This window comes from Thamnophis elegans, chromosome Z (genome assembly GCF_009769535.1).
Source record: "Thamnophis elegans isolate rThaEle1 chromosome Z, rThaEle1.pri, whole genome shotgun sequence".
NCBI classification, from domain to species: Eukaryota; Metazoa; Chordata; class Lepidosauria; order Squamata; family Colubridae; genus Thamnophis; species Thamnophis elegans.
This window is the reverse complement of record NC_045558.1, coordinates 31,322,258-31,343,227: the sequence shown is the minus strand read 5'-3', so window position 1 is coordinate 31,343,227 and position 20,970 is coordinate 31,322,258. Positions and strand designations below refer to the sequence as shown.

The following is a 20,970-nucleotide window of genomic DNA, read 5'->3' as shown; positions in this document are numbered from 1 at the left end:
TTGAATGAAATAAAAGACAAAGAAGACACAGAATATTACTTGACATGGAATAGATTTTATGAGTGGTTAGAGATAAGAGATAGAAATTAGACGAAGAAAGATTACTGCTAGATATGAATTAAATATAAAGATGGTTTATAATGATAAATATGCCGAAATAATTAACAGAATTATGAATAAGCTAATATAAAGAGAAATTGAACCAAAACTATTCTGTTATATTATTACTGTTTCCAGTATACGTGTTAATATTTCATTTTGTTCCCTCCTTGTTTTTCTTTTGCAAATGATAATACACTGACAATACACTGAATTTAAAATGTTTATGATTTTTTTTTTTAAAGGAACTTGAACGAAAGAGAGAACTGCAGTATCCGCCGCTTTTGTCAGCTTTGTCGCCCATTTGGGTTTCTTGCTCGGCTCAAAGATGCTGCTGACACTTAAAGGGGCACTTTCAGCCTGGTTTCGCTCAGGCTTCTCAACCTGAAAAGCCGCAGAAGAAAGGAAACAAAATGTTGCTTCCCTCTTGATGTCCGCCTTTATCTGATTGTTCACTTTCTCTTCTTCCACATATAAAAACGAGTGATGGTCCTCGTTTTTTTTTTAAAAGTATTTATGATTCTAGACTTCGTCACCCAACTTCACAACCAGCCTTTGACGCGCAGAAGTAACCAGGCAGGCTTTTAAAACTACATTATCCAGAGTACTATGGGGAACTACGTTACCCAGAAGGCCTCGCGAGGGAAAAAAATAATAATAGCGAAACTACAATTCCCGGAAGGCTGTTCGGGAACTTAACGCTGTCGTGGCGTTTCGGGGTTTCAGTGGGAATGCCTAAAAGTGTGCCCCGTTTCCTCCTTGCTGCTGATTGTGTGAACGGCGCTTTTCCGTGGTGCCCGTGAGTTTCAGGGGAAGGACTTATCTCGCCCCTCCTGTGACGAATAAAGATGAGGAGGGCTGGGCTTGGTAAGTGGGGATCAATCACGAGAAGTTTAGTGTGGGGAGCTTGTCCCTGCGGAGGAAACCCGCGTTCAGGGGTGCACAGCGCCTTTGCCTTGCAAAATTCAGTCCCGGCCCTCGTCTTCGGGAAAGCCCTCCTCCCTCCCTTGAATCTTCCAGCCTTCCTCTTATTCATTAAACAGAGGCCTGGTGATACCCTTCTTCCTACAGTTGTCTTTAGTTCTTTTCTTTGCCAATGGGGATTTAAACTTAATGTGCCTGAAAGTTCAAAACATTCAATTGCAGGTGTAGATAGAGGTAGATTTATCTGTGGGGTAGTTGTCCCCTACCAGGAGTTACGCCACATAGTTGGATATTACAACAGATGTCAGAGATGCAGAGAGCAAGTGAGGTGTAAGAGGGACTGGCATTAGGGGCATCCTATAGGTTAGAGTTAGAGTTAGAGTTTTATTGATTTGTATGCCGCCCACTCCCGAAGGACTCCGGGCGGCTTACAATAAAACAAGGGAGGGGGGATAATACACAAACAACATATTAAAATATACAACAGTCACAATTTCCGAGGGGCTGGATATTTCGAGGTTAGGCTTAGACTAAAGGTCCTTGGGTGATTTTTATTTATTTATTTTGTCAAACATGTATGAGATAATAGGTAGAAGTATAAACATGGACATGAACACATGAAATGGGTACGAATAAATGGGGACAGTAGGACAGGGACGGTAGGCACGCTGGTATGCTTATGCACGCCCCATTACAAACTTCTTGGGAATAAGATGAGTCCACGGTAGAAAGTTTAAGGTTAAAGTTCAGGTATTGATTAGCCTGTTGCTGAAGTCATATTTTCTGCAATTGAATTTGGAGCAATTTATCTTGAGTTTGTATGTATTGTTTGCCCATGTATTATTGTGATTGAAGCTGAAGTAGTCATTGACAGGTAGGACATTGTAGTAGACAATGTTGTGTACTACGCTTAGATCAGACCATAGGCGGAATAGTTCTAGGTTGTCCAAGCCCAAATTTTCAAGCCTGGTGGCATAAAGTATTCTACTGTGAGCAGAGGAGTGAATTATTCTTCTTGTGAAATAACTCTGGACTCCCTCAATTGTATTATATACAGTGTGGATTCCAGGCAGACGAGCTGTATTCAGGAATTGATCTAGCAAAAGGTATATCTGTAAAGATATACCATTTTGGGCCACATACACTCAGCTCAGTCTGCTCTGCTGGGCTGTAGTTGGGAAAAAAATAAAAGGAACTTTATGCCCACCGTTTAATGGCCTTCTATCAAAAGTCAGGATATAAATCTAGCAAATAAGAGCCAGAAAGACAGCTGTGAAAAATATCTACAGATCCTTTGCATCCTGGACATAAAGTGTTTCAACTTCTACTCCCTTGATATTATTGGGCATTGCGGGCCTGAACAACTAGACACAATGACAATTTCCCCCCCATGCCATCATTCTGCTAAACAACTAATTCCCACAACACTGTCAAACTATCCAGAAAGGCAGTATTGCCATCATTATTCTCATCTTCCCTATTATCTATCTCCTTCTTATGACTATAATTTTGTTGCTTGTATCCAATTTATTTATTAACTTAGTATCCTAGTATGATTTATGTTGATTGCTTATTTAGTATCCGTGACTATCATCAAATATTGTATTTAATGTTGTATGATGAATGTATTTTTTACAATGACAATGATATATCACTATTGTTGTATGTACACTGAGAGCTTATGCACCGGAGACAAATTCCTTGTGTCTAATCACACTTGGCTAATCAAGAATTCTAATTCTAATAAATACGGGTGGATTATCAGGTATACTGGTTCAGTCATGTTATTATAATTGGATGGACACATATCTCAGATTTTCAAAGGCCAGCCACCTTGAGACTCAGGGTGTATTTTTGGGGTGCTTTCATCATGTATCTGCAGAAATCATTGCATAACTGAATAAAGTTGAAGCCAATTGTAGACTATAATGAGAGTGATAAAACATTATCTGTAACTTGCTTGTTCTGTATATCTTCAAACATATGGTACAAAGACATCTATCAGTCTCTTTCCCAGATTATGTGGGAGGAGATTTATAGAGGGATGGGCTGATAAGATTAGACACAACTGAAAAATTGTATCAGGAGGTCAAAGTCTGCATGAATAATGAAAACATAGGGCAGCAATGAATATTATGGCATTAATATTGAGCTCCTGTGGATGTTTAATATTCAGTCCAGTTTTCACTGTGTTAATGAGAATGAAAAATGACATTAACTTTTAAAAGAGGTATGTAACCCTGCCATCAAAAGCTCCCGTTCTCTGGCCTATGACATCTTGGAATAACTTAATTTTAATAGAAATATTTTATTGAATGCTAATTGTAGACCTAAGACTAGAAATATCATCTACTATGACAAAGTTAACACCATACATTATGCAGATACTTTTCAAATTTTAATCAGCTTTCAAGAAATTCCTAGAAATCTGGTATATTCTGAAGCATTTGGTCCCTGCAAAATAATGAGAAATTTAATATATAAATTAATTTTCCACAAAGTAATTCAATGGCATTCTATTAGAGTGCATTCTGCATAATAATAGTTTACTTTCTCCTATTTGTGAATACTTTTTGGCTGTTGTCAAAAATGTTTTTCGTTTTTCTATGGAAAAGCTGTGTCTCATTTAGTCAGCTAACTCTGCAGATATATGTGCATTTTGACTCATTAATAGCCTTACCATATTTTTATGTTTTACATAGAAAACTTGGAGAAAATAGAGAACGGTAGTGTATACCACTTTTCTTTTTAAAATTCAGAAGTGCTTGACACTGTCCAACCCCAAACCAAATTCTGAGAAATTTATTCACATCTTATACGAACAATAAAATCCATCAGGTCCAGTCATCATCAATTATATGTGTAAAAATAATAACATAGATTTCAAGAATTCATGTGAGGCTGGAAGGACATTAAATTAGATGTTATGGCAATATTCCATTAGTAGACTTGTTCCATGACACACTATTCTGGTTCTAAAAATAGGATTTCTGAAATGATTATAATGTGTGCATGGAAGGGAAGTCTCAAACTGAAAAAAAGTTAATTATCTATGCTCTAATTTATTACCAGCTGTATAAGTGATATTCACCGATTTGAAGACTATTCAGAAACTGACACAGTCTTACCTTTTTTAGCTGATAATTTAGTAATAATTTATTGGCTGGGTATCTGAAATTTTAAGAAAAAGTGTAAAGGCTGTAGAAAGTTAGCATTCACCCCCCCCCCCCCTAGAAGAATGAAATATTTTAAGGAATATTTTAAAAAGGCAGAATATTATATTTTCCTAAATGAGAGTGAAGAAACATGATTTTCTTAAAAGACAGAAAGCAGATTCAATCTCCTTCTCCCCAGCAGATTTTTGTGTCCATTGAGAAAGATAGGGCCAGCCTATCTACAAAACAAAAGACCTTCAACTCCAGGGTGAAGGGATTAAGACATGACTCACCATGACACATTAGGATTAACCCACTAGCAGCAGAGCTCACTACATTGCACAGTCTCCTAAGGACATTGCATCAGAGTCCAAACTTCAGCCAAACAACCTACTGAGCTAGCTATGACCCCTACAACAGCCAATAGAATACATGTTCTTGTACAGGAACAGAAAGTGTAAGTACAGACCCAAGAGAAATTATAAATACTCCCCACTCCAAACTCCATTTTGTCAGCTGCTCAGAACTACAAACCCATTTGATTCTGCTTCATCATTAAACCATTTTACCAATCAGCCTCCATGTTTCCAGTGTCTTTCTCCCGGCTTGGAACTGACCCAGATGAATATTTCTCCCAACAAGGCAAATTTATCATATGCTACCAGTAGTAATTTAAACAATAGACATTCAAATAATCTCACTTTGGAAAGGTGTAACCTGTTTCACAAGCTTGCTGCATCTTACAGTAGCCACAGCCCTCCAATGATAATATATATCAGCACCATATGTGTCTATCCTAAAGCATGCCCTTTAGGATAGACTTGCTTAGGTATGTGGCTTCCCAAGTTTTGTGGAGAGCCTCCAATTCCATCCTCATTGCTGTTGCATCATTAATTTATTAATGCTGCAAGTTATTAGAAAAAGCACCTGAATGGCATTCATTAGTTGCAGTCAATAAAACCAAAATTAGTTTTTTCCCTTCTCCAATAAACCTGCCAGAGTGCTTTTCATAGATTATGAATAAAATGTTGCACATCTTTATTTAGGAAAATGAAATCCCATTGACAATGGTTTGTCTCCTGACCTGTTTAAGCTTCATTTGCCTCCAGTCTCTCCATTAGTGTTCTACATTTCAAGACTGGTTCCACTGCTTTGTCTATATGATGAAAAGGTGGAGTTGAACAAAGTTTCATTAGTGCATACTTTATAGCACTTCTCACCAAATTTTCTTAAGAAAAGGGTAATGGCTTTTCTCCCATGGTAGTGTCGCAAATGGATTTCTGAAGAATCTTAAAGTGCATCATTAAGTAAAAATGATGAATGGGATTCTGGGAAAATCTAGCTGTATTTCTATGTTGCATCAGTTACGAAATAGACATCTAGAATTGCAAGAAACATTTCCAGATTATGATGTGTAACTTTTGAATTCTGTCCATATAAATGGTCACTGTACAACTTTTAGATATCCAAGGCATATGTAAACATAGTTTCATCATTGCTCTATTATTCTATTTGGAAGTGGAGCTCCTGGCCTCCCATGAAAATTATAAATCCATTTTCCTACTCAAGACATTAACACTCAATGTCAGGGTTCCAAATAACATCCAAAATTAAATCAGAATCTAAGGCAAAGTATTGCTCAAAGTTCCAATTTATTAAGAGAATCATGTTGGCACATCTGGGAAAACTCGAATCTGAAAGCTTCCTGGTTTCCCCCACCCAGTTGAAAGTTCAGGATCCTGCTCCCACAAGTCCATCACATGGCCCAACCTTCTACTGCCATGTTGACAGTACCACCAATCCAGTTCTGGTTAGGGACAGAGGTATAGAGACAAAGAATAACCTTGGATTCTAGAAAGGAATTTTATTTTGACATCACATTCTACTCCTTACTATTCCCCCTCCCAATTCCCCACTAATGAAACAGCATAGTAGAATAGAATATTAGTATGGCAGGCCAAAGATCCCAAAAGGAACTGGCTGCAGGCCTGACACTCAGTTTATATGCCATGTTTTCAATAAAATAATTTTGTAATTTGTTGATTTTTTTAGGTCATCAGCATATGTGACTCTTACCTGACACCCCCCCCCCCCAATCTTCTTTTTCTTGTCTAACCACTACTTTTTCATCTGCCAGATTTATCATGAATTTGGACTGTTGAGTAAGAGAGATGTATGTATTAATTATGTGTAGATGAGATGCTATATGCATGCATGTATTTGAACATAATCATTTAAATTGCCCCACTCTTGTGCAACACATTCTACAGGGCCTGAAATTGGCCCCATATCTAATAGAAGTTGCATATCTTGCAAATAGTTTGTAATTCATTTTATCATTTTATAGATATATGTTTTTATATTTTTTAAGCAGTCAAAACCTTATGTTGTAGTTTCAGAGAAACTAGAGATTAGAAATTATAGTCATGACCTAGTGATGTTGATAGGACCCTGGCTGCAAATTTTCTATATCTACTTTAAACTTAAGAGATATTTTTGAATATATACCGTATGTATATATTTCTAATTTATTAAAATTAACTCTATATTAATAGATTTTAGCAAGTGCCCTGGCCTGTTTTCTAATTATAGCCCAGTTGTTAAAATTTACATCCCCGTTAATGATGGAAAAGCTTAATTCTGTTTGTGAAATTAGTATGCTTGTAAAATCATTATGTTTTTCAAAGAAGAAACAATGGGTCACAAATATAAGGAACATTTGAAATGATTTGGTTGCAACAAAATATAACCTTTATTTCTAATACTCAAATTATATTTTTAATTCAAAAAGTTACCATATTTTTCAGAGTATAAGATGCACTGGAGTATAAGACGCACCAAGGTTTTGAAGAGGAATTTTTTTTAAAAAAGTAGGTAGATAGAGGGAGAGAGAGGGAGAGAAAGAGAGAGAAATACAGTAGGTAGGGAGAGAGAGAGAGAGAGTAGGTAGGTAGGTAGATAAAGGGATAGAGAGAGAGAGAAATAGAGTAGATAGGTAGGGAGAGAGAGATGTAGGTAGGTAGGTAGGTAGGTAGGTAGAGGGACAGAGAGAGCGGGGAGAGAGAGAAATACAGTAGATAGGTAGGGGGTGAGAGTAGGTAGGTAGATAGATGTTTCCAGGTGTATTTATCCATGTGCTGGAGAAGGAAATAACTGACAATCTGCAGCACCTAAGACTTTGTTTCTGCTGGCATAGCACTTGATCAATGTAATTCTCATCAATCAATTAAAGAGCTTTCCGAAAGGAGAAAAAAAAGTTTTTGCATTTTTTGCAAAAACGGACCCATTTTTTAAAAAGGCATAAATAGCCTTGGAGGGGCTTGCAGAATGGGGCAAAAATGAGCAAAAAATGGCTGATTTTTCATGAAAACAGGCCCATTTTTTGTCAATTTTTTTTGCATGCGTAGCCTTATAGAGGCTTATAGAGTGCTGCTGGGGGTTGGTGAGGCAAAAAACTGGCCCATTTTTGCTGGTTTCTGCCCTTCCCGGTGCCCAGAAGCTCTCTGAAAGCTTCCATTAGGGTATGCACGACCATTTTGGTGAAGGGCGGGCTTTGGGGAGACAAAAAATGCTGTATTCGATGTATAAGACAGCCAGATTTTTAGCCCCTTTTTGCCCCTTTTCTGAAAAATACGGTAAGTATTTTGTTTCTAAATGAGCTAGCCATATTAGTTTGGAGGATGGCGTGGTTGAAGAAAAGTTTTGTAGCCTTTTAAAGACTTAATAGATTTATATCCACAAGTTTTTGTGGATCATGCCCACGTAATCAAAGTGGCATTTAATAGTGTATTTGTCTTATATAAAATGGTATAGTGGTATACCGATGAAGAGACATTAAGGCTGAAAGAAATCCTGTTGATTTTCTCGGAAAATATACTGTATGGGACTTTAAAAAAAAGAGACTTGAAGGATAACTTTAAATTTTTATATAAATTGTTTATGATTTATTCTCTAGGGTGAGGAGGGCAGAGATTGTGATGTTTCTGGATTGTGGCTTAGGTTGAATGGAGTTGGGAAGTGTGGTGTAAACGGGAGGGTAGTGAAGGTTCAATTAGAGCTTATTTTGAGCCAGAAAGTAAGTGGATTTTTATAGAAATTGCCATTGCTATTTGAATATAATGTTTGGAAGGATATATTCAGGGAGTTCGAAGGAAGGCGGAGCAAACATGAGAGGAGTACGGATGATAATAAAATATATATATGGACACGGGTAGAGGCAGGATGAGAGGAGTTAGAAAGGAAACCGTGAGAAATATTTGAGGTGTTTAAATTGCTTTATAGAAAAGGAGGTAAAAGAGAAAAATTAAAGGTTTGGAAATGGACACATATTTAGATAAAGAGATAAGGCCCCTAGCTACAGTAGAAGTTTATTTGATTAACTCATTTGGTTTCAACATAGTTTGAAATCCTGCAAGTAATAAATTAACTGAGATTAGGAATGATGCACATTACTTAAGTTTTAATAATGATGGGAAGCTGAGCTTAATGTAGAGAGTTTATTGATTTTTCCCTTTTTTTCTTTTTTTGTTTTTTTTCTTTATTATTTCTTTCCTTGTTTCTTTATTTTTTATCTTTTAATTCTTAATCTATTCGGTTTTAATATACTCCAGACTGTGCTTGATAAAGAGTTATGCCGGGAATGGGATCTGGGAAGTCGGAAGGGGGCTAGGGAGGGGGTTTATGGGGGGGGGGAGGGTGGGAGGGTGGAGATATAGTTTCAATTTTCAAAACAATAAGAATGCACTTGTATACTGTTGCTCTTTTTTCTTTTTTCTTTTCTTTTTCTTTTATTTTCCCTTTTTTTTCTTTTCTTATAATTTTAGTGTAAAATACAAATTGAATAGATTAATGAATAGTAGAAATACACTGAAGTGAGGAGTAGAGGGAAAGAAGAGGGAGGAGTCAAGAGGGAGTGAGAGGGGAATGTAAGGAGGGTGAGATGGAGGGAAGGGGAGAAAGGAATGTTTGAGGGGGAGGGGAAGTACAAGAGGGGAATGCTGGAGGGGAGAAATGAAAGTTGGAGGGGGAGAAGAAAGGGTGTATGGAGGATTGAAGTGTTATGTTGGTTTTCCATGGTAGAATAGAAGATGAGTTGTGTTTATTGCTTTTTTAATTGCACAGTATATAAGTGATTGTATAAAAAGGAAAATGAAAATGAAATAAAATAGTTTTCATACCATTTTGGTGAAGGGCGGGCTTTGGGGAGACAAAAAATGCTGTATTCGATGTATAAGACACAGCCCGATTCTTAGCCCCTTTTTTGCCCCTTTTCTGAAAAATACGGTAAGTATTTTGTTTCTAAATGAGCTAGCCATATTAGTTTGGAGGAAGGCATGGTTGAAGAAAAGTTTTGTAGCCTTTTAAAGACTTAACAGATTTATATCCACAAGTTTTTGTGGATCATGCCCACGTAATCAAAGTGGCATTTAATAGTGTATTGTAGCACCTTAAAAACTATAGAAAAAAATTATTAAAACTTTATGAGTTGTTCTCTAAAATAAATTTAATGACAAATGACTTATTTTGTGTGTGTGTGTGTGTGTGTGTGTGTGTGTAAATAAATAAATTATTAAATAGTATATTTCTTAGGCTATCACTAAATGGCAGCAAATTATTATTTCATGGCAATCATCCAAATGTAGGATAGACCTAATACGTAGTGTATTTTTTTTAACCAAATTTGCTACATAAATTTTTGTGATGTTGCGATAGCTGAGCAATTAAGATGGCAGCCTGGGTTTGAGATCTTAGCATCACATAATAGGGTGAGCGCCTGTCCTTCCTTGTAGCATCTGTCAACCTAGCAGTTTGAAAGCATGCATATGTGAGTAGATAAATAGGTACCAGATAACTGCTCTGTGATTTCATACTGGACACATAATGATGGGAATGTCTTCAAACAACTCTGGCTTAATGACCCTTGAAATGGAGATTAGCATTGCCCCTTAGAGTTGGCAACAACTAATGGAGTAAAATCCTCAGGAACTCCTTTATCTTACCTTTTACCTTATAAGGTATTTTAATTGAATTGTATTTTAAAACATTATTTTTTTTGTGAAAAATGGGGCATGCAGAGTTTGAGAGGCCTGCAAAGTGCTGCTGGGAGGTGGGGAGGCAAAAATGAACAAAAAATGGCCCATTTTTTTTGCCAAAAATACATAGCCTTTAGGAGGTTTGTAGAGTGTTCCTGAAGCTAGAGGGGCAAAAATGGGTCATTCCAGCCCCCAGGAGCACTTTGCAAACCTCCCAAACTCTCTGCATGTCCATTTTTGTGAAGGGGTGGGGTTTTGGGAGGCAAAAATTGTTGTATTCTGTGTATAAGATGCACCCAGATTTTCATCCTCTTTTTTGGGTGGGGGAAGGTGTGTATTATAGTCTGAAAAATACGGTAGTAAAATGCAAAATGCAAATTGTAAAATTTTCCACAAACATCAATACTTAGAAAACAATTTCAAATCTTAATTTTGCATTTATACAAATAATTGCAAATGTAATTTTTCAACAGTAAATTAAATCTAGGCTTCTATTGTCCAATCCTACATATCTCTGGAAACAAACCAATTCAAAGGAAAAAGCTAGCACCTTATTAAATGAATTATTAGTATCTGGATCATAAATTTTTATTCAAGAATAAAAAAGTCACTTTCTTTGCAATAGTGCAAGCAAAATATATTGGAAATTTCTTGATAAATTGACCAGTTCTATTTTTTTTAATATAATTTAACATTATTTTAGCCCATAGCTATCTTTCAAGAATATGCTTTACTTTACTATTGATAGTATGACAGTTGCTTCCAAAAGTGCCTTTAATACTGGATTTTAAATTGATGTTTTATTAAAAGTGCATCATAAAATCAAAGACTTAAATTAGTCAGCAATTGCTCTAAATTATACTTAGAGTGTGTTTTGTTTGGCTTCTGTATTCCCCATATAAATAATTGTCATATTGTACTGAACAGGTAATCCTCTTTTAGCAATTAGACAGTAATGTCTGATGGAGATGAAAAAGTAACTGTGACCATTAACAACTTTTGCTGCAACAGAAGGAAAGCTAAAATAAAATCGTAAGCATAGTCATGGTTACATGTTTTATCACTTAGTGATTACTTAGTAACTGAGTTGCAGTTGCTAAATGAGGACAATCTGTAATGCTTTGACTCCTGTAGCTTTCTATGTATGTCACTTCAAGATTATTTTTAACCAGGAAGTGGCATACATGTTTTAAATAAATGAAATAATTAGTTACCCAACTGAGTAAGTGTGAATATTTATACTTAGAGGCAGCTTCAGCTGAACCTGACTTTAAACAACTTACATTCCCGTTTACAAGAAAAAGATTTAAACAGTACAATATAATATTACGTCATCAACCCACACTAAAAGTCCCTGTAACGTTAACTTATTAGAAGAGACATTCAATTATTTCAGCAAGAAGCCTTTTTCAATAGCCGCATCTTAATGGTTCTTCCTAAACACCCAAAGAATGGATGTCAGCCTCCATTAATTTTATAACCATTAGATTTAAATTTAAATTTAGTTAAATTTAATTATTTTCTTGGTTTTACTCTTGAATTTTTCTTTATAAAAATTGCAAAGAGGCAGAGAGCCAGTTTTATCTTGTGGTTAAGGTGAATATGTCTAGAAACCAGGAGACAACGAATCTTAGTCTCACTTTAGGTGTGAAAGACAGCTGTTTGAGTTTGGGCCAGTCACTCTTTCTCAGCCACTTCTCAGCATTGTTGTGGGAAATATAGCAAGAGGAGGATACATTTGACCCCCTTCAGTTACTTATAAAAATAATACAGGTAGTGCTTGGATTATGATCATAATTGGGACTAGAATCTTAGTCCCGATTGTGGACTAAAATGATGCAAAATATTATCATTGTATTCTAACCCAAAAATGATGGCACAGAGAAGACCCATCCATGTGGTTCCTAATGCGAAATAGGGGTCTAAAAGCAGCTCTCCCTTGCAAAATGTTATCGCATAGTCAGATACCACTGGGAGCAGGTGATCCAAAATTACCCAATTATAAAGTTTTTTAATTGGTAGACTTAAAGACTAACTGCCTATTCTTATTGAAGAAAAAGGCAAGGAACAATTTCTAAGGGACAATTGCTAAGTTTTAAAGAGTAGAACCTAATACTTAGGGAAGATGATGTATTTGATTTTGTATTGGCATGAAGTGCAAGGAGAAAGAAAATAACAGATCCAATTGAATAGATGATCCAGATATGTACACCCCACTCAGAAAATCAAAGAAGGGGGAAGAGAGATAGACTTTAATGTATTTTCTTTAGAAAACTGTAAACAGGACATGGAAACTTTCGTTACTCCAGTTCAGTTATTTTTTTTAAGACGATGGATTTGGATACTGAATTTTCTTTGCAACCCATTGGATTGGACTGCAGACTGAAAGACCCTGAGAGTAACATGAATTAATCACATTTGTATGTCTTCCTTCTTCCCTTATTTATTTATTTGACCCTGTTCAATTTTAGATTATGAAAGGTTTAGGTTGTTCCTATTATGACCTTACTTGCTTGTTCTTTTAAAACAGAGGATGATTTAATAAAACTAAACTATTCTTCCCCTCCAGAATCTATATTTTCCCATCTGAATTTCTGGTGCTTTGATTGTTTTTCCCCCCCAGGTGAAGGAGCTGCTGGCAGCAATTATGGTTATACCAATAGCGGCTATAGTGTATATGAGGAAGAAAATGAAAAGTTAACAGAAAGTTTGCGTTCAAAAGTCACCACCATAAAGTCTGTAAGTATGTCATTATACCAGCATCATTCAAATTGATTGGAGTACATAATGGTTGGATTATCCATGTATAGCAACAGTTTAATTGAATTGAGGCATAATGTTGCCCATCAAAGAGCCTGGTACATTTGTTCATAGAACAGATTCTACCTATAATTGGATTTGAGTTTCAGTTGCCCTTTTTGGCTAATCCATGTATTAGTTACAAGCTGGAACAGGCAGTAGGTTTTCTTGTTTGGCACTGTGACTAAGAATTGTGTTTCTAAGGGAGTGATAAATCAGCAAAGATTAGTAAGTCAGTCTACTTATAAGCCACAAAGTTAAATTGTTCTGTTAAATAAATGATTATAACTGAAAATCAAACCAAACCAGCCCAGTTGTCTAGTCTGTACCCTATAAGCAAAGCTGGCAATTTGCACATCCTCATTTGCCAGTTCATTTGCTATGTCTTTATGGTTTAGGCCTCAGTGTGGCAAAAAAAGGAGGGAGAGGGAGGGAGGGAGAGAGAGAGAGAAAGAGAGAGAGAGAGGGAGAGAGAGAGAGAGAGAGAGAGAGAGAGAGGTATGCTTTCCTTCCTTCCAAGACGTTTTAGCATCAGTTTAATTTAAAGGGACAAGACATATTTTAAGCAGGAATAAGAATAAATCACTATCATCAGAGATAGCATTTTTTTTTCAGCTAATGACCACATTTCAGTGCATGCAAGTGTATCGATTGTCTTAGAAAATAATCTAATCAGTCAGAAGTGTGTGGAGTCTTCTTGACTCTACCCTGCCCCCCCTCCCCCCCCCCCTGTATGTCTGTCTCTAGTCTACATGCAAAAAGCTAGAACATATTGCTTTTTCAAGATGTCTGAGCTGGTAACTAGCAGAGAGATCTGTTAGTAGAGAGGTTTTGAAAACTGACTACCCTGATTATATTTTTCCAATGGAAGAGAATCTCTAAAGTTCATCATTGAAATGTGGAGTCCTTGGTGTTTACTGAGCTTGGTGGTTTATTTGCAGACATTTCATTACCTAACTAGGTAATGTTATCAATATGAAGATGAATGAGTGTGGGGTTTGCACCCTGGTTATATACAGAATTTTCTCCCTGGTTATATACAAAATTACCCTGTCTGTTATGGATGTCCTCTACTAGCCTCCTGTCTGTCAGCCACCATGTAGGACAGACAGGCTAAAGACTAGATCACATCCCTGAACATCAACCAGCCATCAGAAGACATAATGAAAACTCCTTAATCTCACCATTCAAAAGAGGCAATAAAAAAGCTAAGAAGGAAACAAGATCAGAATGAATCCTTTCCAGCAATCAATACCCAAATAAGCAAGGAAAACAAATAGAAAATAATGCTCAAGGAACTATACCAAGAAGAAAAATCACAGTCCATCAATACAGCAGTATATACAGCAGGGCAAGCTAATGTATATAAGCAGGGAGCAAATCCCATTAGCAGCGATGATGTTACTTAGTTGGGTAATGAAACATTTCAAAGCATACAACCAAGCTGAAAAGAATCAAAGACTCCATGTATTTATATTTTTTATTGATTCTGTCTTTATTCCATGATTTATGGTTGCATTCACTTGTGACATTACAAGACAGTTTGGAAATATTCTCTGGGGACAAATCAAAGTCCAAAAATCAGAAGACAATCTTCTCTTCTTATCTAGAGAAAGCCTTTAAAAAAAGCCTAGGTAAGAGTTGTCCTAGTCACATTATGTCTCACTTAGCAACCATAGGGATTCACTTAACCATGGGAAAAGCTGACATACGTTTGTTGCAGTCCTGTGATGTCTTGCTTATTGATGGAGTAACAATTAACAATCGTGACCTGTCAAAACCGCGCTCGACTAAACCGCGCCCGATTAAACCACATCGCTGACGTCATCAACAGGGCGACAACAGCCAGCGCAGAGAAAGAAGGGCGCTTTAAATAGTGCTTTGAAAGCAAGCCGATTCAACTTAAGGTAAGGGTTAGGTTTAGGGTTAGGTTTAGGGTTAGGTTAAGGGTTAGGTTTAGGGTTAGGTTAAGGGTTAGGGTTAGGTTTAGGGTTAGGTTAAGGGTTAGGATTAGGTTTAGGGTTAGGTTTAGGATTAGGTTTAGGATTAGGTTTAGGGGGGTTAGGTTTAGGGGTTAATTTTAGGTTTAGGGTTTACAGTGTGCTTCTGTCTCCGCGCTGTTGTCGCCCTGTTGATGACGTCAGCTACGCGGTTTAGTCGGACGTGGTTTAGTCGAGCACGGTTTTGTGGTGGAACCATTAACAATTATAGTTAAGCAAGAACCAAGCAACCTGTAGTTTTTTTAATGCCTTTTTTAACTGCACAACCATTTTTTAAAAAAAATATTTTGTGACCAGAAGTGTACACAGTGTTCAAACAGATTCATCTTGGATTTGTGTAAGAGAATTTTAATATTAGATATTTTATAATTCACTTCCTAATAATTCAAAGCATTATTTATTTATATTTTTTTTTAAACAGCAGCCAAATTACATGAATGTTTTTTCTCAGCTACCTACCTTCACTTTGACATCGTTTTTCAGATGAATCCAGCAAGTTCATTTCCTACTAATTATTGTATTGTCTGACCTGATGACTTCATTACTGATCAAACTCAGAAAGATTTGGGGGGGGGAGGGGGAGAGAGCAGATTGTCACAAGATGGAAAATGCACAGCTGGAAAAATTCAGGAAACAATGGTAGCCCTGGAGGACTTCTTTATTTGTAAAGCATGAAATGACAGAGTTGATTATAATATCTTATAAATAGTGTTTAGCTGGTTTAAACTACATGTTTCTTTACTGATTTGTTCCTGTTTAGTGTTTATACATCAGGATGGAGGGTGCTTTAAAAGGCATAATGGTGGTGATATGGTGAAGGCAACTAAGCCAAAATGTTTGATCTATTTTTAAAGAAATCAGGAAAAGATTCAATGCCAAATAGCAAATTAAATATGTATTTTTAAAATGAGACAAATTGAATCACTAATGTTCAGGATTGTAGCTGATTTTTATCGAGGGGCTGCAAAAATGGGGCTGAGCTATCAAATCTGCAGGCTCTCTGTCAATTCTATACTTTTAAGTATTGTCAACATTCTCCCCTGCTCTTAACTCTTTACTTATTTTAACACAGTGGGGCAAACCTTTTCTGGACCCAAAGCACGCATGCATGCATGTGAATATGCACAACCCCCAAAAATGCAATGTGCCCCTCGCACATGTGCCCCACCCCTGCGCAGCAGTGACCCAAAGATCAGCTGGCTGTTGGGAGGCACGTACATGTGTGGCAGAGATGAGCTGGGGCAACAAGATAGGGTGCTAAGTGCTACCTCTGGCTGATATATTAGAGTCTGTGAGATGAAAGCACTTGAAGGACTAAGACAGCAGTTCTCAACCTGTGGGTCGGGACCCCTTCGGGAGTCAAACGATCCTTTCACAGGGGTCACTTAAGACCATCGGAAAACCCATATTTTATTTTTGAAAAAATACAGAAAACATAAAATAATTTTATGGTTTGGGGTCACCACAACATGAGGAACTGTATTAAAGGGTCACGGCATTAGGAAGGTTGAGACCCACTGGACTAAGAAAATGTCTTTCCTTGAGCAGCCCAAAGGCTCACTTGATCTGAGTACCAAACCATGCGGAATTATTATCTTTCAAAGAATCTATAAGAAATAAATGAGATGTATATAGTAATCTAACTGCCCAAATTAGCTAGTATATTATAATCATCATATGTAATTTCATCTGCCAAGTTGATCATTTTTGTTCAACATGACTGATCTGTAGTTCTGAAGTATGGGCTTTAAAATATTGGAACATATAAAAAGCTGAAAAAAAGAAACACATTATCTAAAGACTAAGCAGAAAAGAAATATGAATTATAACAGATTTAAAAGTTTACAACGTGGGCTTTGGAGAGCAGAGAAAACTGTAGCAATACCACCAGGTTTTTCCCTGCTACATAAGGGAAAAAAATAACAGAAGGGAGAGATTTCATATTTGAAAATGAATGAAATGACTGAAAAAATAATGCTATCTTACTTAATACTATTTCCTACTTTTTTAGGATCATCTGGAAAATGCCTTAAATAAGCTGTTATCTCACATATATATATATATATTGTAATATACCATCTATGTCTTTTTTCCTCATAGCTTACCATTGAAATTGGAACAGAAGTTAAGCAACATAATAAATTACTAACTGATATGGTATGTATTTACCTAAGCAGTTTATTTTAGATTAGCATGGAACAGCTAAACACTAAACTTTCAGATATATTAATTTTGTTTTAAAATCACTCAAGTTAATTCTAACATACTAATTAATCCCTTTGGTCATGCTTAGATTACATCACTGAATTTACTAAAATAAGTGAATACAGGTAGTCTTTGACTTAACAACAGTTCATTTAGTGACTGTTCAGTTATAGCAGCACTGAAAAATATGACTTCAGATCATTTTCTAAAGTTACAACTTTGTAGCTTCCCATGATCATGTGATCAAAATTCAGATGCTTAGCAACTAGTTCATACTTATGACTGTTGAGAGACCGCCTGCTGCCAATTACCTCCCAAAGACCCATTAGATCACACAGGGTTGGCCTCCTCCGGGTTCCGTCTACTAGCCAATGCCATCTGGCTACTACCCGGGGGAGGGCCTTCTCTGTGGCAGCGCCGGCCCTTTGGAATGAACTCTCCGCAGAGATTCTCACCTCTCTCCAGGCCTTCCGAAAAGCCGTTAAAACCTGGCTGTGTCGACAGGCCTGGGGTTGATGAGTTCCCTTCCCCTCTCGATTGTGTGTCTGTTGGTTATTTTAAAGGCTTGTATATGTAGTTCTTGTGTTTCCCCTCCCCTCTTGGGTTTGTGAGCCGCCCTGAGTCCCGTTGGGAATAGGGCGGCATATAAATAAAACGAAACCTGAGACCTGAAACCTGTTGCTTTGTCCCAATGTCATGTGATCTCCTTCTGTAACCTTTTGACAAGCAAAGTTAATGGGTAAGGCAGATTAAGCAGCTGGGTTACTAACTTGTCAACTGCAGTGATTCACTAAACAACTGTGGCAAAAAAAGGTCATAAAATGGGCAAAATTCACTTAAGCAATGTATCACTTAACAACAGGCATTTTAGGCTCAATTGTGGTTGTAGGTCAAGAACTACCTGTAATGATTTCGGTTTGTTATTTCAATAGGTTTCTTTTATATATAAGTTTAGATTATTTAGCCCTATACATAACATCAAAAGTGATATATTTTAAAATGTTATAGGTTCTGAGCATAGAGATGGATGTCTATAGAAATCAAATAATAAATAAAATAAATGTTATAAAATTTTGCATTTTTCTACAGAATAGATTTTTATATAAATAATTGCAAAGTTATTTTTTTCATAAAAATACAGATTTTGCATATGGATTTTAAAATAAATGAGATTAGATTCATGGTAAATTTTCTAAAAAGGCAAAAATATCCACTATCACCATTTTGGGGAAGAGAAAGTAGACATTGAAGTATAATTATTTCTGCATAAGTGAAAACAGTTTAATTTTTAAAAACATTTTGCATAACTTTCACTATTTAAATTTAGTATTTTAAAATGAAACAAAGGAAAATACTGCTTGAACCTTAGAGAGAAAATGAGATATAAATTAAATATTTATATCTCATTTTCTCTCTAAGGTTCAAGCAGTATTTTCACAATTTAATAAACAACATTATACCAAAAATCAATAAAAGGCCTAAATAAATCCAGTAAGGATTATGGCCAAGTGATAATTTGAACTCAGTACTCTGGTTAAAACTCTGACATAGCTTTCTGCATTATGGTTTTCACCTTACAACCGTAACAGAGCCCAGAATTTTCATTGCTAAGCAAGACAGTTAAAGTGAGTTATGCCCCATTTTATGTTTTTAAACCATAAAATGTTATACCAGTGAAGCAGACCACTGCTGTTGTAAGTGAATCATGCAATTGTTAAATTAATCTTGCTTCCCCCATTAATTTTGTTTGGCGGATGCTAGCTGGAAAGTTTACAAGTCATGATATTTTGATGAGCCTGTCATAAATGCAGCTGTCATAAATATATGCACGTTATCAGGTGCCCAAATTTTGATCATGTGACAATGGGGATGCTACAACAGTTGTGGGAAAACAGTCGTAAGTCACTTTTTTCAGTGCCATTGTAACTTCTAGTGGTCACTCAATGAATGGTTGTAGCTCAAGGACTACCTGTTCTGCTTGGATGCCTGAACATATGTCTTCAGCAATACTCAAGATGATTAGGTAATTCTGAAAGTTGGAAGTTCACACATCTGAAGAGAGCCCAAGTTGAGGAAAAAAATGTTCTAATGCATGGGAAGCTGGGGCTTGAATTCAGGGAGTTGAAGTCTTTCCATTGTAAAATACCAATAGCACTTAGACTTATATACTACTTCATTGTGCTTTACAGCCCTCTCTAAGTGGTTTACAGAGTCAGCATATTGTGCCCAACAATAAGCTGGGGCTTTGTTTTACTGACCTTGGAAGGATGGAAGAATGAGTCAACCTTCAGCCGGTCAGGATAGAACTGCTGGAGCAGGGGTGTCAAACTCAATTTCATTGAGGGCTTCATCAGGGTTGTGTTTGACTTTGGAGGGCTGGTGGGTGTGTGGCTGGGATAGGCGTGGTCAGGGTGGTTGTTTGACACGGGCTCAAGATGCATTTTTTTCTCCTTTCCACAGTTCTTTACTATAACCATTTTCCTACCTCTTCTACTAGCAAACATTTATTATTAAATTATTATTCTTCATTCTCCACTAAACTTTTTATTTCTACATTTATACCCCATTGTTTAATAATAAATTGCTTTTCCAGCCAGAAAAGCTATTTATATTATTTTATTTTTATTATTCAACTAATAATAAAAATACAATAGCATAAATCACATGATAATACAATCTAACAGCAGAGGTAAATTTCCACGATAGTAAATAGAAATGGCTGTCAATTTTAGATTACTGACTGTAGGTTAAATGGACAGTATGTAAAATCTGGAATTAAACTCTAGTATTAACATAGGATGTTGCTTGTTTTCTATCCAGACTAGGCACTTACTTGAGGCCACATAATTGTAATCCAGTACAATCCGTTTCTCTTGCAACACTTTGCTGGCCAAAAACGGTCCACCAGAGGCCTTGTGTGGCCTGTTTTTGGCCAGCAGAGTGCTGCAGGAGGCAGTGGAGGCCAAAAACAGGCAGCTGGGGGGAGGGGTGTCCTAACCACTGAGCCAACATGGCTCTCAATGTTGAAAAACATTGTATATAGTATACCTTGCTGATCCATGAGCAGAGAGAGTACAGCTAATTTAAAGATCTGTCTTTATGTATTAAAAGTTAATAGGTAATATACAAACAGTAAAATAATTCTACATGTTTTTAACAACAGGACAATGATTTTGATACAACAAGTGGATTCCTTGGTGCAACAATGGGCAGACTGAAAATCCTCTCCAGAGGAAGCCAGACAAAACTGTTATGCTACATGATGCTGTTCTCATTGTTTGTTTTTTTCGTGATTTATTGGATTATTAAACTAAGGTGATGCAGATCTCCATTATGAGATTATTCAAACCATCTTGAAAGCTTTTTTGAGAAAATTGATAAATAATTTTTGTAACTGGATTTAGGATTAATGCATTTGAATTTCTTCTGTAATTCTAAAATGCTTATCAAGCCAGAATCTTTGCCATTTTTTAAATCCCTTATTTTATAGAGTTTCCTGAACTGAATTTACTAAGTTTACTAAGGATGAGTTCCATTACTGAAACAGACATTTTCCTATTCAGAAATTACTCTATATAATAGTTTCATTTTTTCCTAGTAATAAAAATAATTTAGTAATTTTGTATAAATTTATTGAACATTTTTAAAAGCCAAAATACTTCTTTTCAAAGCTAAGTCAATTGAAGGGCTATTGTTTTAGTAAAATATTTAATCATGTTCTAAATTTGGTTTGCAATTATTTACTTTAAACTATAT

General features: G+C 36.3%; 1 protein-coding gene across 1 annotated transcript; it reads left to right on the top strand.

Moving 5' to 3' along the window:
- The first annotated feature begins 758 nt into the window (after positions 1 to 758).
- Positions 759 to 20,539, top strand: BET1 (Bet1 golgi vesicular membrane trafficking protein). Its single transcript, XM_032238198.1, has 4 exons — positions 759 to 966; positions 12,834 to 12,949; positions 17,110 to 17,166; positions 20,378 to 20,539. Exons 1-4 carry the CDS (start codon positions 948 to 950, stop codon positions 20,531 to 20,533), a joined length of 348 nt encoding a protein of 115 aa, XP_032094089.1. The 5' UTR covers positions 759 to 947; the 3' UTR covers positions 20,534 to 20,539.
- The last annotated feature ends 431 nt before the right edge of the window (positions 20,540 to 20,970 follow it).

Coding starts and splice junctions, on each gene's coding strand:
- BET1 (XM_032238198.1), top strand. Junction 12,950..17,109: donor AAGTCACCACCATAAAGTCT/GTAAGTATGTCA, acceptor TTTTCCTCATAG/CTTACCATTGAAATTGGAAC. Junction 17,167..20,377: donor ATAAATTACTAACTGATATG/GTATGTATTTAC, acceptor TTTTAACAACAG/GACAATGATTTTGATACAAC.